This window comes from Mustela putorius, unplaced genomic scaffold (genome assembly GCF_011764305.1).
Source record: "Mustela putorius furo isolate JIRA1106 unplaced genomic scaffold, ASM1176430v1.1 tig00003845_pilon_pilon_pilon, whole genome shotgun sequence".
Taxonomy (NCBI): Eukaryota; Metazoa; Chordata; class Mammalia; order Carnivora; family Mustelidae; genus Mustela; species Mustela putorius.
The window spans coordinates 20,697,477-20,723,713 of record NW_025421998.1 but is presented as its reverse complement, the minus strand read 5'-3'; the positions used below and the strand labels follow the sequence as shown (position 1 = coordinate 20,723,713).

At 37.5% G+C, this 26,237-nt stretch overlaps 1 protein-coding gene across 3 annotated transcripts in view; it reads right to left on the bottom strand.

Moving 5' to 3' along the window:
- RELN (reelin) overlaps positions 1-26,237 on the bottom strand; it is a 495,439-nt gene that overhangs the window by 237,693 nt on the left and 231,509 nt on the right. For all 3 annotated transcript variants that reach the window (XM_004739578.3, XM_004739579.3, XM_045089693.1), the window contains exons 7-8: positions 11,521-11,617; positions 6,392-6,443 (exon numbers count right to left, since the gene is read on the bottom strand). In XM_004739578.3, coding sequence (XP_004739635.2) covers positions 6,392-6,443; positions 11,521-11,617 — 149 coding nt within the window. The remainder of the gene's footprint in view (positions 1-6,391; positions 6,444-11,520; positions 11,618-26,237) is intronic.

Below are 26,237 nucleotides of genomic sequence, written 5' to 3'. Positions count from 1 at the left end.
CTGAGTTATCAGTTCTAAAGTTTAATTACTGAATTTAGATAAGACAGAAGTGTTCTCTATATAAAGATTTCAGTCTTTGTGTTAATATGGATCTTGGAAGATCTAAAACTCAAGTCATAAACAAATCTTATTTTAATATCTTTCATATCCAAGAATCTTACACTCAAATAAACACATTATGTAACCTTAAATTCATATGTATTAAACTAATTTCACCATTAAATATTTCTAAACTTCTGTATTTTATTAATATTTGTTTTGAGTTCAAGTCATCAGAGATTTTGTTCGTCTCATACTTTGAGATTATGTTTTTAGAAATGGTTTTCACTATTTCATAACAAATTCCCCAAGGTTTTACTCACTTACCAAGGAGAGTGACTCCTGAAAAAAATGAGAATCTAATTTAGAAACATAACTCAGGAAGCTCACAGAGGAAATGAGCAATAATTCCTACCAAGACATGGAGAGCTCAATTTCTCCTTCCTCTGAATTAGCTGTTCCAAGAGTAGAAAGCGACTTTCTCTATTGGATCAACTTCTGAGTAATTAAGATGTTTATGAATTAGGCTTGAGGGAAAAGCTGCTTCCCGTATGCTAAATGCAGTATAATACCTCATACAAGAAGCATTTTATTCATTATACCTATTTAAAACATTTTAAAAATTTATTTATTTATTTGACAGAGATCACAAGTATGCAGAGAGGCAGGCAGAGAGAGAGGAGGAAGCAGGCCCCCTGCTGAGCAGAGAGCTTGGCAGGGCTTGATCCCAGAACCCTGGGATCATGACCTGAGCCAAAGGCTTTTTTTTTTTAAATTTTTTTATAAACATATAATGTATTTTTATCCCCAGGGGTACAGGTCGGTGAATCACCAGGTTTACACACTTCACAACACCCACCATAGCACATACTCTCCCCAATATCCATAACCCCCCCAACCCCCCTCCCCCCAGCAACCCTCAGTTTGTTTTGTGAGATTAAGAGTCACTTATGATTTGTCTCCCTCTCAATCCCATCTTGTTTCATTCATTCTTCTCCTACCCCCTTAACCCCCCATGTTGCATCTCCACTTCCTCGTATTAGGGAGATCATATGATGGTTGTCTTTCTCCGATTGCCTTATTTCACTAAGCATGAAGGCTTTACCTCACTGAGCCACTCAGGTGCCCTGTATTTATTATACCTATTTAAGAAAAAATAGTGCCAGATCTCTTTTCTTCTACAAGGCAATCTTCCAATTCACCAATAATAGTACCCCTAAGCTTTCCTTATTTTCTAGCTTTTATTTTTCAAAATACACTCATACAAAGTGAGAAGCTCTCATTTATCTCAGAGATTGTAGCACATAAAGTGCCAAAGGACATTTTCATATCTTAATCTGTAAAAGTAAAACATTTGTGATTCAATGACTGTCCCCTGTCTTGAGATGGTTAAAAACAAACAAAGAAAAAAGACAGTACCAAAAAATGCCTACAGAAAACCCCAGATCTTTAAGATATTCATAAGCAAAGCCAAAGAAAAGAGGTTCTATTTCTATAAAGTATGAACAAGTAATAGATTCTAACTAGTTTTTAATAACAAACTGATAAGTACATGGACATATATTACTGTCCACTAGGTTCACGAAAAGCATAGTTCATTGGTGGTTTCATGTTTCTTTCTGGATCAGCTTTCCATTGATTGAGGTGTTCAAATCACCAAGCCCAAATCCTCTCTTGGCATGAAATGTCTGCATTGGACCAATTCAGCACTTAGTTACACACTATTACAGTTGTCTCTGTAATAGTTACTTGTCATTCAGGCAAGAAATATTTATGGGCGTCTATTTTGAGTCCCTGGGCTAGGGGTTGAGACTATCATGATGGACAATACAGATTTATCACCCAAGCCAAACTCTGTTCTTGATGGCATATGTTTTTAAAGGCTTTACCTTTAACCCCCAATCTGCCTCCGAATTCTATCAACCCGAAGAAAGAGCTAAGCTAAACTGAGCAAGCACAGTACTTGGCAAGATCTTACTGAGTGAGTCAAGCAGATTGTTATCAAAGAAGAGACAAGTCCACCCTGAACACAACTGTCCAAATGATCTTTCTTAAGAATTGATTTCATTATACTTTTCTATTGCTCAAGCTGACTTCTACTGACTATTCAGTAAGTTTAAACCCCCCACCAATTACAGGTTAACTCTTTAAACGGACACACTCTTATCTGACATTGACCTCAGCCACCCCCTGGCTAGTCCTTCTGCTCCGGGAGGGGCTCACGTTCCCATCCTGTATCTTGCTCATGTCACTCTGTCTTCTCACCTGGAAAACCTCTGTCCCTTCCAGTGACTCATGTCGTTGGCTTTCAGGGATTCTCCTCTCTAAGAAGCCTTCCTGACCTGCTCTACTGTGTGGGACTTGTCACCACGGGGACCTGTACACACGTCCATCTCTGTTTAGAGCATTCATGCAGTTCCCTAACAGAGCCTTCCACCAAACTGCTAAGCACGGCAAACACCCCTCTGTTTTCTCACTTTTTTGTCTATTTATAGTTAGTTAGCTCAGGAAAAGGTTGGGGACGCAGCAAACACTCAGTGAAATCTTGTGAAGTCAACGAATGATACAAAGCATTATCAGCACTTCCCTTGGACCCAGGATCCTGCCTGAGACAGCAGAGTTTGGAGGCATCTGTGAGATAATGGTTTGCAAGGACATCATCTCAAATTTTTCTTCCTATCCCAGAGGAAATCTAGAGGAAACGGGTAAATGTCTCTAAGGCTACGAGCATAAATTCCACTAGGTGACTTGAATGAAGCAAGTGAGGACTGTTGCAGATCAATGCTTCAGCACAGAAATGGACAGCAGACCTTTCACTGGAACAGAAAAATGAAAAGTTCATCCACAAACATTTTAGGACACTTCTCAAGATGCTTTAGCTATTGATAACTTGATCAATTTCAGGTTGCCCAGCTGTGTTTCCAGGATGCTTTAATGTTCAAGTTCATTTGGTGAAGGTAGCTTGTAGGTTTATGTATATATTTACGCGCGTGTGTGTACGCACGTCTGTGTGTGTGTATGTATATCTATTTAGAAAGGGCTGGGAGAGGACTGCTATGAAACAGTGGCATGGTACAGTTTATTTGACATGCTTAGTAATTTAAGCCATTTCTGGACACATAGCTCTGGGGTACTTGAATAAGGCTTGCGATGGAACTGAAAATGTTTACAAGAGCAATATAAAAGTATCAAGGCAATAACTTATTCAATTGTGGCTATATGTCCATAATTGTGAACATAATTCACCAAGAAAGCTAGGAATAATGACAGAATTCCCTAGAAAATGGCCCATATTACAGCTGAATCATCACACTAAACAATGAACATTTAACATCCTTAAGGAATTCCAAGGAGGGACACTAAATCTAACTCACCATATTGAACCATTAGTATAGATTTGGGTAATCCCACAATCCATGAAGAAATATAAATGTTGGATTGTCTACAAGCGGTGTTTTTCTATAGCACACGCAATAAATTTGTGAACTGAGTATAAGCACAATGGCTGCTACTTGACTCTGCATTTGCTTTTTTGGTATTTGGTTATCATAGGACTTGTAAAGCTCAGAATGAAATCACACGATTACCACATCTCTAGAATCTGTGTGTGTGCCCTCATCTAGCCCCACACCATCCATATAAACAGAATGATGCTAGCCCAAGCACTCATAACAAGTTACACAAAACCATTTCTGAAAATTGTGCCCACGCTACTGTATTGACCGTTTACCCCCATTTTCCACACAGCTAATGGTTTGTCACTACATTGTTTCTTGGCCACCCTAATCCTTCTTAGTTCCCAAGACTTTTATTCTCAAAATGCAGTATGCAAATTCCCCAGTGAAGTCCAAAGCAATGAGTTATAATTCTTCATTAAATACTTTATTTCAGATGAAACCAGAGAGGGAGACAAACCATCAGAGGCTTAATCAAAGGAAACAAACTGAGGGTTGCTGGAAGGGAGGGGAGGGGAGTGGGGAAATGGGGTAACAAGGTCATGGCCATTGGGGAGGGCATGTGCCCTAATGAGCACTAGGTATTATATAAGACTGATGAATCACAGGCCTGTACCTCCGAAACCAGTAACCCATTATGTGTTCATTAATTGAATTTAAATTAAAAAATGTTTTTAAAAAATTAAAATAAAATAAATATTTTGTTTCATTTCCAATGACATGCTAAAATTTCTCTTTTGATTCTAAACCCGCCACTCAAAAAAGATTTCTAAGTATTTTTTTAGTTACAAACTTGAGATATTTTTACCTGTCATCTCTTCATGCACTGATCTCTTCCAACATCCTGATTCTGTTACTCTTCTAGTCTTCTAACCTAGGCTTCAAATCCATGGTTTAAATGATCCAAGAAGATCTCTGGCCTGATGTGACAAGAGTCCTTGGTTTGCAGTGAAGTCAAGGGCTCTTACTAAGTCATATGTTTGGGTCTAGTCCCCAGCCCTTGGTCATGGTGCTTGTTCAGGCTTTGGGATCTCCAGCACCAGATCCTGAATCCTCTGATCGTTCCCTTCCCAGCCCTTTGGTAGGGTGATATTAAAAGGAGAGGAAGTTAATCTCTGCCAATTCCTTAGTATACTCCTTATTATTTATAAAAATAGAGGTTTTTAATCCTTTTAAGATAGGGCAATTTCATTGGTGGTGGAATAAAATTCCTACCTACCTTGAATAAAATTCAAATACTAGTAGAATTGTGAAGCATATATTGTAAAGAGGATTCTCATTAATTGGTTAGAGATAATATCTGAAATTAATGTTCATTGCCCTAACAAAAAAAGTTTAGAATAAGTACTTGGAATAGAGATAAATAGGAAAAAGCTTTTCAGCATATTCTTTTATATTAATAGCATTATAAGTTTAAACACATTGGTTCTGGTTAAGAACCTTGAAGTTACTTGCCTGGCCAACTTGAGTTTTTGAAAGAATTGTTTTTGTAGCACCACAACTTTCAAAAAACGAATTTCACATGTTTCCGATTATAAGTCTTACATGCTTGTTACAGAACATTCAGGATACACTTGTTAGCAGATCAAAGAAAACCCTCCTAAGAAAGACTCATTATTTTGTTTTTGCTAACGCTTTCCTTATGACCACAGATGGACTTCTGAACAGTGTGTAAATTGTTGTAGTCCCGTTATCGATGTGAGAAGAAAACAACCTAAACTGTAACAGGCAGTTTCATCACATAAGACCAACAGGAGAAGCTTCAGTGAGGCACGTGGATGAGAAGGTGACAACAAATGGGCTCTCTTGGGGACAATCAACCCCAGAGAGCTCCGGGCTGGGAGAACACCGCCTTGTGATCAGGACTCAGAGGCTATGTGGGAAACAGTCCTTTTGCTAATGCGGGTTCTCCAAAGACAAATGGGGAAAGACCCTGGGGTGGGGGTGGGGGATGGGGACGGGGGGGGGCATTGGGGGATGGGACTCGGGGACTAAAGGAAGCTGTCCGTCCCCTGTCCCTGAGGCCAGGCTGCCAGCATCCTCTTGTCACAGGCAGAGGCCAGGTAGAGGTCTCCCTATTACAGGACCAATATCATTAAGACTAGCCCCTATTGAGAAGGCAATATCTTTCTTAACCTAGAACATTCCTATTGGAAACTCATCCGTGTTATTTATTAATATATGCCTTTGGAGATGAGGACAGAAGGTAATAGAGACAGCAAAGCGGTATACACTTGACCCAAAGGTACTTTATTTTACTGAATGCTTTGGGTAGGAATTTTTAGCTCTAATATAAAAGCACTTAAAAGAAATATTGCCAGATACAGTCATTTTAAAATTATCCAAGTCTGAATTAAACATGGATTATTTATGTCAAACACAAAGCCCAAAACACATATAATATGCTAATTTTAAAAAACCTCATATACCAATATATATGAGGAAAAACCGAAAACCAAAAACCAAACCAAACAAACAAAAAAACAACCCCACAAAGCCCTCATTGGTTTCTCTCAGACAACATCTCTTTCACTACCAGCTAGTTAAGGTGCAGGAAATTTAACAGATTTTAGTCTTAATCTGAGCAAAACACAACCAGTCAGGTAATTCTGCTCTAACAGTACAATCCCAATCATTCTTAATCTATATGTAAATCACTTTTTTAAATGTTTTGGATTATCTGTATCATTCTTAAATACCGCTCCCTGCTGGAGAGCAGTGAGAACAGAAAGCAGCATTTCCGATTTTTAATTTCATTTAAAAATGTTTTAAATTATTTATAGCAACGTTAAGACGGACTCTAAATCTGAAAGCATTTGGCACTATAATCAGATGACACACTATGATTAAAACAAACACGTCCAAGTTAAATTGTTATAATTGCTAAAAATACTTACCAATGGAAAACTGGAGGACAGAGGCTGTTGTTGTATTAAGGCTTGTGGTAATCTAGAAGAAGAAATATACCAAAATAAGACAAGATAGAAAGATAGGAGGAGAAAGAGGAAAGGGGACTGAAGAGAGGAAAGAAAAGAGCCATAAACAGAGGTGATATTTACCCAGTGGTTAGCTTACTTTCATCAGTATGTCTGAACATAGACACATTTCATGGTGCCCTGTGGGGAATAAACTGTGAGTTCCTGCTTTGACTCTCAGGTCCTGTTAAAAACCATTTTCAGTGTGATCTGCCGGGTAACCTTGGGAGGGCACTTAACTCCATCCCCTCCGTCCACTTTGGTTACACCAATAGATCGAGAGTCCAAAGCGAAGGTCATGAGAAGGCTCCCAAGCAAAAACTGGGAGGTAAATTAAGAGCAAGTGAGGAGAATAAGATTATTTTGAAAAGTAAATAGAAATACAACAGCTAAAGTATATAGGATTTTGTTAGGGGATGATAAAATGTCTAAAATTGATTGTAATAATGACTGCCTAATTTTGTGAATGAACTAATAAACCTTGTGTTCTATAATTTAAATGAATGGCTTGTAGAACATGTGGATTATTTCTCAATAAAACTGTTACCTCTCCAAAAAAAGTAATCAAATGAGCCTAGAAATATCCTTCCAATGTATTTCTGTTACTGTACTTTAATCTCATGAAGAGGCATGCTTAAACAATTTCCCCCTTCTGAAAGAGGAATGATACCTTATTTAATTTGAAATCCATTTAAATTTTAAACAATTTTTTATTTATTCTGTGGAGCACTGACTTTGACCCTTACCAGCTCACACGAGATAAGAATTACGGTTCTCCTTTTCAGTGACTTTCTTGTTGGGTTCCTGACCCCTGTAAGCTAATGAATGGAATGCCTCCTGTGATTGCACCTATAAATTGGAGAACACAACTGTGTTGTCACCATGGCAAAACCAGTAAGTGGTCTTACTTCCGCTTCTTATATATCACAATATAATCCCTAGACTTATCCCTGCACTTTGCTGGCCCCCCTGTGATGGAGTTCACGACCGTGGTCGGGTCAGGAGATACCCAGTTTATGAATCACTGTGGGAATTAGTGGGAAAATGAGAGAACAAGCCTCTGGTTTCGCCAGAATTCAGCTGAGATGTGAGTATCCAAAGTTCAGATGTGTGCTTCCCATTTCTACATTATTTAGAAAGATGACTGAATGTATGCTTTAAACATGTGACTTTAAAATCCATGAGAAAGCAGAAAAGGTAAAAGAGGGGAGGGCAAGAGAAACTTTTTAAATTATTAGATTATCAGTATATATATCAGGTCCTAACTGATTTTAACTGTAGCAAAACACACTGATGTTAGGGTGTCAGAGCAAATTCTCCATTTAATTTAAATCCCTCATGATCGCAGATTATCTGCTAAAAGAAAACTGGCCCACCATGCCCAGAGCTGTTTCCTGCTCTCTTCCCCTCAACCAGAGTTATTGGAGAAAAATGCGCCAACAGATTTTCTTTAAATAACCAGGATACTAGCTCCTTTCCAAGATTCCTTTAAAAGGAATCTCCACCACCCCCTACCACACACACACAATTTTTACAGTAAGTTCAACTGTTTGTCCTCCTGGTTTTTCCACTTGGATAATTTGATCTTATAATCCAGAGAGGCACATGAAAATTTTTACTTTTCACACAACTTGAATGAATGCTCTTTCCACCTCTGATTTTATATTAACTGAGTAAATTCCCAGGTGAATCATGAAACACTCCTGAATGTAAGTTCTTTGAAACAATGGTATCCTCTGTAAGCTACAAGCACCGTGGGTTACTGCTAAGGCTGGTGCATGAAATATACTAGAGAGTCTGAGATACTTATCCTGCTGGTGTAATAAATGACACTGTGTCACCTGCATAATGAGGTCCCACAGACATGACCGCTGCTAGCAAACAGCAAGTTCCTTGGAAGATTGCCAAATTTCAAATTACATGTGCTAACTGAGAGTGAGTGACCCTGGACCTAGATTAGTCATTGATTCTACATTTTTCCCCCCTCAACCAGGGAAGCTAAGTAAGGGTAGAATGGTTAAGTCTCATTTCTCTACCATTCCCTTTTAGCTCTTTAGTAAAAAATGTTGGCTACAAGGAATAGAAAAGTTGAAGAGAAAAAAGTAGCAGGAAGCATTGCCTATAAAATTTGTTCATCCTATGTTTACATTTGGGGATTATCAATTATTTTTTATCCTTGAGTTCACATACATAATTTTAGTTTGTGAAGTTATTAAGTCTTTATGTCTGATGTTCTCAAAATGGAAAGGGTCTCTTACATGCCTTTTGACAAATAATACAGAGACTATGAATGTCTGACAGAACTTTTCTCCTACCAAATCTCAGTGATCTTAAGTTATCAAATAGACCCCAAATCACAGAAATTAGTAGGATCACAAAATGAATATGAAGTCGCTACAGGCTGAGGCTATTTATTTTGCATGTTTTCTCTGCAAATTTGGGGGTGGGGTTGATGCTGTTTTAGCCCAAACTCCTCCTTGCAACTAAAATGCATTTCCAAGTATATAATAGTTTAAAAAGTAATTTCTTTAAAAAAAGTGGGGGAGGGAGGTCACATAAGCCACCTGTTTCATGCTCTGAGAGAGCATATTTTCTCTTAAAGTAGTGGGTAAGTGAATTCCTCATGACTTTCACTTTGGACCAGCAAAATGAATAAAGTTGGGGTGTCACCACCTGAAATATGGGGGAGACCTCACTGAGTTAAATAAAACACGTGAGGGCTGCAGCCACAGCAGCAGTGGGCACATAATGCCTGGTGTGCCCATGTGATGACAGATGCCACCTCTCACTGATTCTGGCTTTTACTGAAATAAAATGCCATGTGACTGAATTCACAAAATGGAGATTTTTTGCTGGCTTTAAAGACGATATCGCATCAGCCTCTCAACATTCCTTGCCTGTGGCCCTTTGTTTCACAAAATCAGTAAGAACTGAATTTATGAAAAAGAAGGCAAATTTGTTAAAAAGTGATGTTTGGGGGACTGATACCTTTCATCCGTTCTCATGCATAACAGTTTTGACTGTATTCAGTCTTGAGTGCCAAGCAAATATCTGAATTTTAGTAAACATAATAGCATGTTAACTGACAACTGAATTCCTTTTTCATTTGGCTGATCTGTCTTCTGTAAACACAACTTGGGTATAATATGTATTTTTGCTCGTGAGACACCAACACAGTATAAAAATTATTGAAAATTAGAAGTTGCTAGTGTGTAAAGTGTGAATGTCATTCCTGTCTTTATTAATTACCTTCACTCTATTCCCTCGGCGTCCACAACACAATCCTTCGTACTTATGAGGGGAATATAAATCTATGTATTTTTTTTTCTTTCTTGGATGAAGAGAATTATTTCGGGTATTTTCTTTTTTACTTGAAAGGCTAATCTCACATTAATTACATAATATAATTCAAAACTAGCTTACTGGGTATATAATAAACTCTAAGGCTAAATAAGGAATAAATAAATAAATAAATAGAGAAGAGTGAAAACGGGATTAAAGTATACGTGGTTCAAATAAACTAGATACTTCAGCTTTTAGTTTTACAAACTGTAGAAATATGAATGCTGGTATTATATCCTTAGATATGTTTATATCTTATTTATCAGTGGAAACAAGAAAGAACTTGCCAAGCATCTCCAGAAATATTACCAAATGGGAGAACATTCTAAGAAAAGCATTTATTCTAAGCTCAATTAACTACAGTAAATTTTTATTTTGTTTTAAGGTTTACAGATAATTAATTCAGTCATGGTACATTATTTAAAAATGCACTAGCAAATTTATTTTTTCAAGAAGAACTTCACTGCCAGAGTCACATTTGTCTGCAGGAATATTAGAACACCTTGTTGAGACTTGAATTATGAGCACCTATTATTTTAATTTGCATCCAATTAATTCTGTTTGTGTTCTAACTTCAGCTAAAAACTTCAATTTATCAATGTTCTGCAGCTCCTATCTTTAATAAATTAAATGTATCCATTGCCATGAAAGGGGTATTCAAGCAGCATAAAATAAGAACCATGTTATAAAAATTAATTGACTTTCACTTTGATAACTAAATCTTCTAATTGCCTAGCTAGTTTTTCTCCCTTCCGTATTGTGGAAGTGTCTTCTGGCCACTTTTAAAGGTAATGAATCTGAAACGCAATGTGTGATGTAGGGGTGAAAAATAACAACCTGTCACCAAAAAGCCCCATGATAAGGAAGAGGTGAGAGGAGAAAAAACGCTGAAGCTCGAGCTGAAAATCAGAAAAGCAAAGCGTAAGAGACCCTGTGAGTAGAACATGTCTCGCAAACCAACTGAGCCAGGAGTATAATACAACAATTGCCTTTATACCCTTTTTCAAGAATGTGAATGTAGTCTTTCTGCCAGAACCAAGCAACAACAAAAAGCTCATTAGCCGCCTGCTGATGGCCAGTAGTTTCATGGCTTTTAATTTAGAACGCTCATGTTTCATTTTACATATAATCTAAGAACTTCTCCATGGCAGGCAAAGTCTAATCAGTCTAAATTAAAGGAAAGTAACCCACTCCTCAACAATCTGGCACAAACCAAAATTTGTTCAAAACTAGTTTATTCAGTACACTTTCACTTCTTTAAAAAAAAAAATTCAATGAACTTCCTCTGTGGGTGGGAAACAAAGTTTTAAAATAATTTGATAAAGTTGCTCATCTAACATTTTTGGCTTGCAAAGAGAATATAAGATGGTGAAAATTAAAGCTTTATATAAGAATTTAGGAGCCATAAATTATTTAAAGATGATATATATGTGTGTCATCTATGTTACACGTATGTCATACCTGTATTTTTAAAAAGCCATCTAATCATAATGATGTACCACGTGTATCCATGAATTTTTTACTTTTACATTTGAAAATAAACTATAAAACCACTGCTCCCCATTTTGAGATATTTGTAATAGGATTCATAATATAAACGATGCTGCAATTTCCTATGACTTACAAGACCATCAAAGAACCTTCCGTCAGTAAAAAGCTCCATAAAGACAGTATATTTGGGAAAATGTACATAAATAGCATGTACTTACCAATTCTCTTGGACCATATGGCTCACAGAAGGTGACAGCATTGCCATGCATAATTGCACCACATTGTTCTCCAATCTCACAGTTGTTACATTCAACCCTGTGAGAACACAGAATGCAACCCCAGTCTGAGAATTAAGCCATGCAAAGTGGTTTATTGCTCAGGTAAGGAAAGATGGAAGTTACTGTTATTTGGTTCAAATAACATTCTAAGGAAGGTTGTAGTTTTTTTGGATTGTGACATGTTTGTGAAACCAAGAAGACTTAAACTTAAATCCTGGTTCTTTCGGTCATTCACAACTGTGGACAAGTTAATTTCCCAAAGTATTGGTCTTCTCACCTGTACTATGAGGATAATAATATTAGCCTAAATCCCACATGAGGATTAAACAAGGAAGTGCACGAAACACTGAGTACAGAACCAATCTCCTATTGGCACTTAATAATGACAGATGGTGTTTTCATTAGCAATTATGTATAATATATACCATATCCAATACAAGGATATTTGCAAATATTAATGATAAGCAAAGTAATACACACTTAGATAATGAACTGAAACTTGTATCTCTGAAAACAAAAGCTGTTTGACCAATTTTAATTTTCTTTTGAGTTGTTATAAGTGTAAATGTTTAAAATTGCCATCCTCAAATGAATCTGAATGTCTATAAAATACACCATGCTAAAAATAATGGACTCAGATTATATTTAATTTACATATTAATATGAAATATATATGAATTCTAAATCAAGCAAATTTTGGATAGTGAGTTGTTACATTAACCTTGCAAATGATTTAATTAGCTGTATTTTTTATTACTGTAAAATGAAGTGATCAATACAATCTTAGGGCAGAATCTCAAAAATACACTTATTCATGTTTTTAGTAGAAATCGAAGGCATGAAAATTCTAGATTTGACTTTGTATATTTACAGTAACATCTCCGGATCGTGACATCTCAACCTGCAATGATTATATACCTAACATGGAGATAGGATAATCTATGTTTCCTCTGTCTGAACCTCAAACCACATGTGACCTATATTTCATGCAGAAAGGACATTTTCAGACTTTCACATTCTAGGTGCCAAACATTGTGGAAAGGGTAGAGTGCCCTTTGTTTGGGAGATCACTGTGTTTCAACTGTTGGCTAATTCAGAGAAAGAGGGAGTAGGAATTCCCATTTAAGGAAGAAGACGACGAAAGTGTGAAAAAGATACCAGGTATCCCATAAAGCCAAGAAGGACGGTAAATAAGTAAAAACTTGGCAAATAAATTTAAGTATTTCCTAGGTGTGAATCGCATGGATTAAGTGGTATTATTTTTTTGAGTTGTGTTCCCATAAGCAGATCAATAATGTTAAGAAACTTTGAATATTTTTAGAATAAAGAGAACAATTTCTGATATGAAATATATAATGTTAGTATCTCCTGGCATCACAAATCTTAGCGGGAGAATTAAATCTTCTCTTGATTACTATGGGAAAAATTAAAAAAAAAAAAATCTTTGACATTAGAAGAGACATGATAGTAGCTTCATAAAAGTGATAAAGAGATGACTGTTTTATGCCTGACATGTTGTATTCCATAAGTATCTACTGAATGAAGGAATAAAAGATAATTTCATAAACTGTACTATTATTAAGGCTTGAGGTCTTAGAATAGGACCTGCACATAGCTAACATGATGTGTTATCATTATTACTACTATCACAGATTTCCACCAGAACCAGTTTACTAGGGTTCTCCCCCCAAAGAGCCCATTACATGAACTTATTATTGTTTCTCTGTCTTTAAATTGTACATCAATGTTTTCAAGGAATGTGATTGTGATAAAATTAGAGAAGGAGCATAAAAATTCTAGTGGGGTTCTTACTTAGTGATAGATGAGGATTAACTGGTCTCCAAGTCATTATGAAATGACTTGAGAGAAACATCAACTTTGACAGAGAAAAATTTTAAAAATGTTCAACCCTCACAATGGCTATCTGTCATTTTCCTCCAGCGACTGAAAACTAAAAGCTTCATTGTTAATAAAAAGCTGGAAGATTTTCCTCTAAGATCAAAAACAAGATAAGGATGCCCACTCTTGCCACTTTTATTCAACATAATACTGAGAATCCTACCCATAGTAATCAGACAAGAAAAAAAAAAGGCATCCAATTTCATAAGGAAGAAGTAAAACTGTCATAGTTTACAAATAATGTTATATTATATATAGAAAACCCTAAAGATGCTACCAAAAAACTATTAGAACCAATAAATTCATTCAGTAAAGTTGCAGGATATAAAATTAGCATACAGAAATCCATTGTATATGCTATATAACAAATACATACTAATATTATTCACTAATTACAAGCTAGCAGACAGAGAATTAAGATAATAATCCCACTTACAAGTGCATCAAAAAGAATAAAATACCTAGGAATAAGTTTAACCAAGGAGGTAAAAGACCTGAACTCTGAAAACTGCAAAACATTTATGAAAGAAACTAAAGATGACACAAATATATGGGAAGATATACTGTGCTCATGAATTAGAAAATATAAATTGTTAAAGTGTATGAACTAAACAAAGCTATCTATAGATTCAGTGCAACCCCTATCAAAATAGCAATAATATTTTACATGAAACTAGAACAAATAATCTTAAAATTTATATGGAATCACAAAAGATTCTAAATAGCCAAAGCAATGTTAAGGAAGAACAAAGCTAGAGGTACCACAATTCCAAATTTCAAGATACACATCAAAGTTATACTAATCAAAACACTATGATATTAGCACAGAAACAGATTCATAGATTAACGGAACAGAATAGAAAGCCCATAAATAAATCCATACTTATATGGTCAATTAGTCTGTGACAATGGAGGCAATAATACACCATGGGGAGAAGACAGTCTTCTCAACAAAATGCTCAGAAAACTGGACAGCTACATGTGAAAGAATGAAACTGGGTCACTTTCTTACATCAGATACAAAAATAAACTTAAAACTGATTAAAAACATGAATGTGAGATCCAAAATCACAGAACCCCTAAAAGAAAACATAGGCAGTAAACTCTTGGACATGGATCTTATTAGCAATATTTTTTTGGATCTGTGTCCTTAGGCAAGGGCAACAAAAGCAAAGTAAATTACTGGGACCACATCAAACTAAAAAGCTTTTTCACAGCAAAGGAAACCATCAACAAAACAAAAAGGCAACCTACTGAATAGAATAAGATCTTTGCAAAAGCTATACCTCATAAGGGTAAATACCCAAAATATATAAAGAATTCATACAACTCAACACCAAAAAACTAAATAATCCAATGAAAAATGGGCAGAGGATATGAACAGATATTTTTCTAAAGAAGACACAGACAGGGCCAACAGATGTACGAAAAGATGCTCAATATCACTAATCATCAGGGAAATGCAAATTAAAACCAAAAAGAGATATCACCCTTACATCTGTCAGAATGGCTAACCAAAAAGACAAGAAATAACAATTGTTTGTGAGAATGCAGAGAAAAGAGAACTGCTGTGCACTGTTGGTGGGAAAGTAAATTGGTTCAGTCTCCATGGAAAATGGTATGGAGGTTTCTCAAAAAATTAAAAAAAGAAATACCACACAAACTAGTCATTCTACTCCAGGATATTTCCCCCAAAACCCAAAAATATAACTCAAAAAATATTAACTCAAAAAGATAAATGCACCACTATGTTTATTGCAGGATTATTTACAACAACAAATATGCGGAAGCAATCTAAGTATCTATCAATAGATAAATGGATAACGAAGATCACACACACACACACACACACACACACAGAGGAATATTACTCAGCCATAAAAAAGTATGAAGGGGTGCCTGGGTGGCTCAGTGGGCTAAGCCTCTGCCTTTGGCTCAGGTCATGATCGCAGCGTCCTAGGATAAAGTCCCGCATTGGGCTCTCTACTCAGCAGGGAGCCTGCTTTCCCCTCTCTCTCTGCCTGCCTTTGTGCCTACTTGTGATCTCTCTCTCTCTCTCTGTCAAATAAATAAATAAATAAAGTCTTTAAAAAAAAAAAGAATGAAATCTAGTCATCTGTGACTGCATAGATGATCTAGAAGGTATTGTGGTAAGGGAAATAAGCTGGTCAGAGAGAGACAAATACCATATAATTTCACTTACATATAGAACCTTAAAAAAAAAAAAAAGAAACAAACAGAGAGAATCATAAATACAGAGAGCTGGTGGTTTCCATGGGGTAGAGGAGGAATGATTTAAGTGAAAGGAACTGAAAGGTACAAACTCCTAGTTATAAAACAAGTCACATGGGTATAAGATACAGCAGAGGGAATATAGTCAATATGACTGCAATAACTTCATATGGTGACAGATGGTAAATATCCTTATCATGGTGATATATTTCATAACATCTATAAATGTCAAATAAGTACGTTATATACCGGAAACTAATATAAACATTATATGTCAACTCTACTTCAATTTTAAAGATATAAAATAAGCAGATTAATTACTTAATAATAAAAGCATCATTGTTGATATGAAGCCTGAAGCTTGATGTTTGAATTCCCTTAGCAATCATCAATCTATCCACAAATATTGATCATCAGTTTCCAAATCAACTGTATATCAGAAAAGTAAGACACCCTCTTCCCCATAGCTTTTATTAAGTGGAAATCAGGTGCAACCTAGAAGTCTGTATATTGTTTCAAGGTGATGCTAACATTGATGGCCTACAGCCTGGCATTGGGGAACCAGTGGCTAGACAACAGATGTGTGATGTGTTAGCAGAACCACTTTGATTTTGTAAGGCAACAGGAGTTAGAAAACCAGCAAACACAAGAAAAGAGCAAACAGGTAACAGCCCTTCTTCCTGTTTGGCTCAACAAACTTTCCAGACTTTTTTCTTAATTTGTTGTGCTATAGATCCAGAAACTTGAAATAAAATTTATAAAGGCATTGATACCCTGTTGAACTTAAAGCTTTAGAATTATCATGTATTTAGAATTACTGACTTGGTTGCTGCTTCTTGGAAGAACAATGGCTTCAACAAGGACTGATGGAACAAATCCATCAACTTTCTGCCAATGTCTTTGAAATGTCCTTTGCTCGAATTTCTCACAGTCTGAGAAATTTATTTAATTTATCCTGAATACCCATCCCTCCGGGTGGTTGAATCCAACATACTCTTGGCTGCCAATGTGTTATTTGTTTGTTCATCATTCATTAATTCATTCTTATAATTACCAAACTTGTGTTAAGGACCTATAGGCACTATGGCAAGCTTTAATGGTACAAAGACCAATAGAAGAGTGTCATTTTCTTCCAGCAGAGAAACAAGCACACAGTTACAAAATAGGGTGCCAATGCAATGACAGTATTTATGGCCTTCTTTATGCCAGGCATTCTAAAGCCCACGTAAATCTCTCATCCTCTCTATAAGATAATTGTCAGTGTCCTCATTTTACGTATAAGAACACTGAACCTCAGAGAAGTTAAACATTTGCTCAAGTCACCCAGCTACGAAGGTGACGGAGTTGCAGTTTGGCCCCGGGCTTGCTAATTCCAACAGGCATCAACATTTTCCATAGCCCCTCACTCCTTAGGTAGGTATGTACAGGTTATGTACCGGCTATCATGGCACCTGATTCAGACTGAGGATGGAAGGGAAAGTTCCTGAAGGAGATGGTCTCAGATCTGGTCCTGAATGAGAACTAGAAGTTACTCAAGCAAAGAAGAAAGGTGAGGGTGTGACAGGGCACAAAGAACACAGAGGGATGACACAGAAGTGGAACTGCCACTTCAGTGAGTTAGTATGACCAGAATCATACTGCTACATACACAAGGGTGGCAAAGGATGGGGCTGAAAAGTGGGAACCAGTTCGTGGAAGGCTGCTTGCACCATTTATATACAATGCCTCAGTAAATTCATATAAACCGCTGCCTCCATTTTTTAATCCCCTTGAGAGGATGTTTAAACTGAGATTTAGAAATATTAAATGATTGTCCAAGGTTATATATCTTATAAATTATAGAACTGGGATTCAAACCTGCATTCTATTTCCAAAGTCGTGATACAAATCCAGCTTTTAGTAAAATTACTCTGGCAGATGATGGATTAGAAGTAGAAGAAACACGACAACTGATGTAACACAAGTAAGACGTCGTAGTGCCTTGAAATAAGGTAGAGATGGAGAAAAATGGGCACATTCTAGAGTATTCTTGTTTGACAGAAATTTAATGTAAGCCACACATGTAATTTTCAACTCTCTAATGGCTACATTTAAAAGTAAAAAGGGGGATGTATAGGTGGCACAGATGGTTAAGCATCTGACTTTTGATTTCAGCTCAGGTCATGCCCTCAGGGTTGTGTGATCAAGTGCTGTACTGGGCTCTGCACTCAGGACGGAGTCTGCTTGAGATTCTCTCTCCCTCTCCCCTCCCTGGGATCATGCATGCTCTCTCCTTCTCTAAAATAAATAAAATCTTTTTTAAAAATGGTAAAAAGAAACAGGTGAAATTGGTTTCAATATTTTATTTAACCCAATATATTTGAATTCTATTTTAATATGTAATTAATGGAATATTATTAATGACATAGCTTACATTCTTTTTTCCTACTAAGTCTTCTCATACTAAGTGGGGTGCATTTTATACTTAAAGCACATCTCAATCCGGACTGGCCACATGTCAAGTGCCCAACAGCTGTACGTGACTAGGGGCTGCCATATGGGACAGCACAACCCTAGAGAATTACGGGGCTTGAAAACTGACTGTTCTCTGGTTCTGCCCAACATGCTGCTGACAATGGTCATAAGTACCTGATCTTCAGAGAAAGGAGATCATCACTGATCCGACAGTTTAAGTGGTTGAAATCACTGGAGTGCATGGGAGTCAGGAAAGAGGGAAGGATATTACGAAGTGAGAAGAGAAGAGATCCAAGAATGGATCCTGAGGGAGCAATTCATCATATTGTCTCTGGTCTGGTTGTGGAGAGCTCTAACCATCATCGTGACCTTTCAGCGTATAGCAGTCTGAGCCTATCTCCTCTTCCTTTTCCATAACTGTTGGCAGTGGGTTCGTTTTGGTTCCTAAAAATCTGTGCTGCTCATCAAGGTGACTTCCCTAATAATGAATCTATAACGTGACCTTCCTTATGTTTTTTTCTATAAAGTTAAGCATTGTAATACTATGCATATGAATGCCATTATCAGAAAGGAAAAGATACCATAATTTCATCATGAAACAATGATCTTGATGAAGACTAGACAGTACAAAGGGCAACTAGTGCTCATGGGTTCCCAGAAGAAGTGACCCATGTCAGAAAGAGAAGGTGAGTTTCGAAAACCTACTGATGTAAACAAACATTCAAACTGTGGCCTAACAACTGAATTTTCTCAGGAAAATGACAGGGTTTGTAAATTTAGGTATCATATTCTTCAGAGATTGGTGGGAAGAAGGAAGTTTTAAATAATCCAGTTAAACAGACTTTTATTTTTCAATTTAAAAAGGAATGTGACCTCGTAGGCTAAGGATTAGAAATGAATTGTTTCTCTGCCTAATAGTTAAAGTAATACTTTCCCTAATCTAAGAAAACTTCCCCCTTCTTTTCCTTTTTCCCAATATGAAAAATAGAATATAAGAATTTGACAAATACCATGGCGTATCATCTGAACTGTATACCTTGAAATACATTCCACCATGAGCAGTGTGATTAAAAGAGATTTTGAAGGAAATGCTTGCTATCTCCAAAGACCACGCAAAGCCTGAATCTATTAAGCTCTCTCTGAACCCATTTATCACACCCTTAGTTTCCACATGAAGCTTATCTATTACTAGAGTTAACAGATCATTGCACGTTCGAGTTAGAGGGCATCTGAAATATCCCCGAGTCTCGTCACCTTTCATTTTACAAATGATAGAACAGGACTAGAATTCGGGTTTCCTGACTCCTTGTCCAACATTCTTTACAGGCCACTCTAACACAGTCAGTAAGAGGAAAGAACTCTAATCCCCTAGAAACAATTTTCACTGAAAAAAAATGTTAGTCATTCTTTTTACTGTCAAGAGTTTAATTTGAAAAGCTACGATTATTTTTCTTATAAGTTTTTTTTATTTGATAAAAAGATTTTGTTATGAAAATGTACAAAAATAAGAAAGATGTCATGGACTTCACAGGAAATGTTAAGAATGAATTTGAAGTACATCTTCAAATTCAATGTTCTTTCGCTTATGTACAACCTTAGATAATTCTTCACTCTTTTAAACACTTGTTTTTCACTAACGAAAACATAAAAGGATCAGTAAACATAAAGGCAGGTACTTGTTGACCAACACATCTAATGTCAAACTATAAACATAAAGGAAAAAAATAAAGAGAAAAAATTAATTTATTTTTATTTTTTTATTGTGTTCTTAGTCATCATACATTAGTTTTTCATGTAGCATTCCAAGATTTGTTGTTTATGTGCAACACCCAGTGCTCCATGCAATATGCGAAAAAAATTTTAAAAAGAAAAAGAAATGTTTTGAACCAAGGTTTTGTTTTTCACTGTAACAAGGTCCTTGGCAATTTGAAACTTGTTATTTGGTGTCAATTCTCTATCTTTGTTTTTTATTATTTAGGTGGCTCTGTCTGTCTGGGATAAAGAATTATATGTGATGTGCATTTTTGCTGGAGAGCGTATACTTCTGAAGGTATAATTATGTTTTCAATCCTGATTGAAAAATTATTAGGCTGGAAAACACGCCAACCACCCATTCTGTAGGCACGGAGGAAGCAGAAGTGGAATGTCCCTGGAGGACATGGTCCCCACGTAAGGCAGTGACTCACACAGGACTTTAAGGACACAGGAAAGAGGAGGAGGATTAATGAGAAAATTGGGCTCCTTCACACAACAGAAGATTTATGAATGGTTGGTGGTGACATCATCCTCCTAACAATAAATAAATAATTGAAACACTATTTTCTCAAGAGCAGTCTAATTACATGGCTCATTCTTCTTTCTAGAGCAGAGTGAAATCACTTCAGCCTTTAGTCAGGCATTCTGCTGAGACAAGTTAATCACCTGGAAAGTCACTGACGATCAGTTATCATCAAATTCTCATTTGAGATACATGCCGTTTGTCCCCAAGATCGAGGACATCGGATGATCTCTCCAGAATTTATTGCCTCTGAGTAAGTCAGTGCCTGAGACTCAGCCTCCAAGAAGCAATCCAGCATTCTACGAGCCAGAATTGTGTATCTACCAGCATTTCCAAGTGGAGATATTAAAATAATTTTAATATGGGCACTGACTAGAATAAGTATTTGAAAATGGAAAAAGTAAAAGAAAAATCTCTTGACCCCAAGGATAACATGACTTTTCTCTCTGGCACCGCTCACATTATGTGTCTGACAGACTCTGATGTGTGAGTCTGCAAGGCAAGGCCAGATGAGGGATGGTGAATCCACTAGAGTAAAGGGGGCCCTGAGGGCCATTTGGTAGCTGGACAGTCCACTGGCTTCTTCTGAAGACTCCAGAGCTCCTGGTACTTTCCACTCAAACCTTAACAATGAGAACATTCAACTTTTGACCACATTTTACAAAAAAGAGACAATGTTTCAAAATGAAAAGGGCATAACTATTTTCTTGTGAAAGATTAAGCTTTTAAAAAACCCTCTTCTCTTTGTAAATGGGGAATATTTTTAGAAAAACAGCAAGGAAATTTCACTCTCTAAGACTGAGAATAATATCACCTTCAACGATGTCATGCCTTTTTTTTTTTTTAAGAAGCTAACACATGCCCTCGATGTGAAAATGACAAACCCCATTTATGGCTCATCCTCATTACTTCTCACCGAGGAAAGGAAGAGAGCTCTTTTTATTTCACTAGGGAGTTTTAAATTTTGATCTCTCTTTGTTAACAGGTACAATGACAAATACTATTTGGGTTGAAAATAACCCTTCTAATATCCTACTCCTGCATGCAATATTCTGACCTCCTACTATGGTGAATTCCACTACATGCTGCTCGAAGAAATATTTTCTCCCTTGTTTCAAATGTACTTGACATTTAATTCTATTGAGTGAGCTCTTACTTCTGTCATCTAAAACAGAGATTAAAGAAGGAGATAATAAGCCTCAAGATTCACACCTTATTTTATTGGTAGGACACCTCCTGGTTAACCTTTCTATTGTAGAAGAAGCTTTTCCCCAGAGCAATGACATCATGGTAAGAGAAGAAGAGGAAGGAGGGGGAGGAGGCAGGAGAGGAAGGAAGAGGAGAGTTTTGTAATAAGAGAAAAAAGTTATTAACAAAAGAGAAGAAACAGAAAGAGTGGGAAGAGGTGAAGAAGTCAAGAGGGAGGAAGTGAGAGGAAAAGTAGAGCAGGATGCCATAAGATCAGGACATTGGACCAGAGACCCTAAAAAATTCAAATTATAATTTTATAACTCACAAATAGATAGATACATTAGAGATTCCGGCAAAGATGTCTTATCTCAGAGAAAAGATTTATTTTGCCTGACTATTCACATCTATTTATGATCTCCCTTGGTCACCTGCTCTTGAAAGAAAATGGAAGGTTTATACTCTGTGTTCCACTAGGTAACGCAGAAGTCTATGAGGTCATATGTCTTCTACGTGATCAGCATTACCAACAAAATCCGCCAGAAATCCTTTAGCAGTGCTGTAGAGCCCTTGGTGTCCATGGTCAGTCCTCCCCTTCACCCATCCCTGTCTTCCAGGCTTCCTGCCCCTGGGCCTCCTGGACCTTGAGCAAAGTGGATGGCCTTTTATCCAGTTTCCTTCCCATTGACACCACTCATCAATCTATCTTGTTATTTTTCCGATTTCTTGGAAACCACTTACATTGTGGTTCTCACACTTGCCTACTAAACGGGGGTCCTCTCTCTGTTTTTGTTTTTTCTTGGGGGGCGGGCCTCCAAGATACCAATGAACCAGGAAGCAATTTTTCTGCTTGCTTGACTTGTTCTCTCTTATGGGCTAAGCTTTTAGTCACTGAATAGAGCTCCAGCTAGAATAACTCACCCCCTCCCATCCTTAGATCTCAGTCTTTTTATAGTCTTTGTTCAGACAGTCCTTCTTTTCAAACAAAATAAATTGTGATCAGCCAAATCACCATGTTTTTGCTCTATTTCAGAATAACTGCTCCAATAAATTAATATTTTTAAGACAATACGAGTTGCAGCAGACACGTGATCTCCCTTTTGCTGGTCCTGTAGTATGATCGATCCCAGATACAAACAGAAATCTTCTAGTCTCTTCTGGATTCAAGCAACCTTACACAAAGTTACCCATGGCTTTAGCTTCTTTAGCTATAGACTGAGGGGCTTTCTGTATGCTAAACCCATGGACAGAGGTCTTCATGTACCAGAGGACCTGAGAAAACTTCATTTGCATCTTTCCTCCTGATGTCTCATCTTCCTTTGGCATCACGACCTACTCGCTGAAGACGCTTGTTCTGAGGACTGACTCCTGTTCTTCCCTGGTCTCTGCTGAAAAGGACATCTCTGCTATTATTATTGTGCTGGAGGGAAAACATCTGTTGTCATCAAGTTGCCATTTATCATCATGTTTCCTAACAGTCCCACGTTTCCCACTAGAACATCAGAGCCTAGTGATATTACAGCCCCAAATGCCTTCTGTGATCTTCGAAAACAAGCATTAAAGGGATAATCCGTTAAGCAAAACAAGGATTCCTGTTTGACTTTGTAATTGCTTGGAGGATAAAGGCACTTCCTAAGAAAACTTAAGTCACTTTTCACAAATTATTCACTTTCTAGTTCCTTTAACTTTCTTTTGCTCTGAACTCTTCATAACCACGAGTTATGAACCAATAATGTCTCCTCTTTCTTATCTTTTCTCATTTTCTTGTTATTGCTGAATTTATTCATTGAGGTACATTTGGACAGAGTGACCTGTACAGACCTCAAGCTTTGACAAGTGCACACATATCTATGTAACCCAGGCCCCTCAAGAAATATACAACAGGGCACCTAGGTGGCTCAGTCATTTAGCGTCTGCCTTCAGCTCAGGTCATGATCCCAGAGTCCTGGGATCAAGCCCTACATTGCGCTCCCTGCTCGGTGGGAAGCCTGCTTTTCCCTCTCCCACCTCCCCCTGCTTGTGTTCTCTCTCTCGCTGTGTCTCTCTCTGTCAAATAAATAAAGAAATAATATTTTAAAAAATATGTATATACAACACATTTGTTACCCCTAGAAAGTTCCTCCTGCCCTTACCAGTCAATCTCTCTCTTACCCTAGAAACAATCACTGATCTAATTTCTAGCATTTTAGATAATGTTAACCTATCCTAAATTTCAGTCGAATCACATAGTAAGATCAAATAAATGAAATCTTAAAAAAAAAAAAAAAAGAACTATTCTGGGTCTGGCTTCTTTCATTCAACCTAAAGTTTTTGAGATTAAATTGTGCTGTTTCAACTATCAACAGTTCATTCCTTTTTATGGCTGAATAGTATTCCCTTGTGTGGTTATGTCACTGTTTATCCATTCTTCTGATGATGGGTACCTGGGATGCTCCCATTTTGGGGCAATTAGTTATGTTTCTTTTTAATAAAACAAAACCAAACTTGTGCTCCATTCATATGAAATACTGGTAGTGTTTATATCACATGAAAAAGTTTAATTTATTGAAAGGAACTATGGAAGTACAGTCAATGTACAAGTGGTAGATGCTTCAGTGAAATGTTAATGAGATAAAGCCTATTTTTAGGTCCTTCATATCTTCTAACTGTAGCTATATGAGGGTTTTCTTCTCACTTTCCCTTTTTTAAAAAAAGGATTTAATTTATTTATTTGAGAGAGAGAGTAAGCGAGAGAGAGAGAGCACAAGTGGGGGGTGGGGGAGCAGAGGGAGAGGGAGAAACAGATGCCCTGCTGAGCAGGGAGCCCGATGTGGGGCTCGATCCCAGGACCTGAGCTGAAGGCAGATGCTTAACTGACTGAGCCACTCGGGCACCCAGTCATGTCCCTTTTTCTGGAGGTTGGGTGATGGCTTCGATATGAATGAGACACTCCTGATCCCTTCCATCACAGTAACACACTTGAAATGATACTGGAGACTTGTCAGCAGTGCTGATACTGCTCTTGCCCCCTCCTGGCCAGGGACACATTCGAATGGATGAAGTCATCATTGCCGTGTAGAGGTAGACTTCCATGTGGTCCGACATCAGGGCACCGGAGAAGTGAAGAAACATAACTCTCAACAAACCTGAGCCACCGCTATACTCCTCTGAGGGGGCTTTGTTGTTCTCTCCCTTTGTAACTTCACATGTCATCACCCATTCAAACAAAACAATCAAAAGTGCCTGGGGGGAGGGGTGGGGGACAGCCGCTTCCTGGCAGAGCCCCAGAGATAATGGGGAACAAAGAGCAGAAGGACAGACACTCTGCATTTCGGGGAGGTAGAAGGACACCCGCTGCGTGACAGTGTACCGCCGGAGCGCAGTGTCGCCAAGATGCCCGGGGGCCCAGATCCAGGAGCGGCAGTGCAGTTTCCTGGTCCTCAAGCCGGCATCAACACAGAGCCCTGCTCTGAACAAATGAGTAGGACAAGGACAAAGGCTGTCTGTGTGGACCACTCACCAAAGACTAAATGAGACAGGGAGACGCCATGGGTATCAGCAGGACAGATGACTAGAAGCCCAGAGCTACACCCTCATACCACCCCCACCTTTGAGCCAGTAAGTCCTCTGGAACTTTCTTACAACATCAGGAAAATGGAAGAGGGTTAGCCAAAGGTGACTGAAGTTAAGTTTTCATCACTGGTAGGAGGTGGACAATAAAAAGAAATTAAGTTGGGTTATGAAAGAATAAAGAAAGTTTCATTTCTCTGATGCCCAAGTTTGTGGAGAGAATGTCTAACTGCCGCACTTGTGTAAGCACAAACAATTTCTGGAAGGACGGGCGGAAACGGCTAACAGTTGTTGCCCCTGGAGGAAGGCGATATAGGTGCTGTGTGGGAGGAAGGCTTATTTTTATTATTTACTTTTTAAAAACGTGATTGGACTTTTTGCCAGGTAAATTTATTATTTTTTAATGAAATCTAATATTTAAACTAAATATATAAAGCATTCAACATTGAATTGATGGAAAAAAAGTTTCTTGGCTCTATTCCAACTGCAGCCAGACACTTGGAATAGTAACTGGGCTGTTACGTTCATTCATAATAATAGTCATGTTGTTTTATGGTCCTTGTTTTCTATGTACAGTGTTTTGTACATGAGATAATAAACTTGGCTGTCAAAAATTACATGTAATGGAGTGAAAAAAATTGATTTTATTAGATGACATTAATGGAAGCAAATAAGTTGTGAGAGATTAATTTTTGAACGGCTCTACCTCTCCCTCACTGCGCAGACGTGACTTCAGTTTCTTAATTTATTCTTTAGCTTGTCCTTAAAAATTACAAATTAAATAATGCATATGATGACTTTTAAACCCTGGGGCAGAAACATGGTTATAAAAGCAGTACGTTTTTCTCTTGTGGCAAATTCCCCGGTGATGTACTTAGTCACAGGAATTTGGCCAGCGGCCGTGCCCCAGACCCTCTGCTCTATGTGGTAGGAGGCACAGAGGCACAGAGTTCCAGACTGGGCAGCAAGGTTTTCTCCTTCCCACATTGTCCAAGTTGTCCAGTGATTTCTAATTCTGCGGGGTCGGGGAAGAGAATCAAAGACAAGATCACGGAGA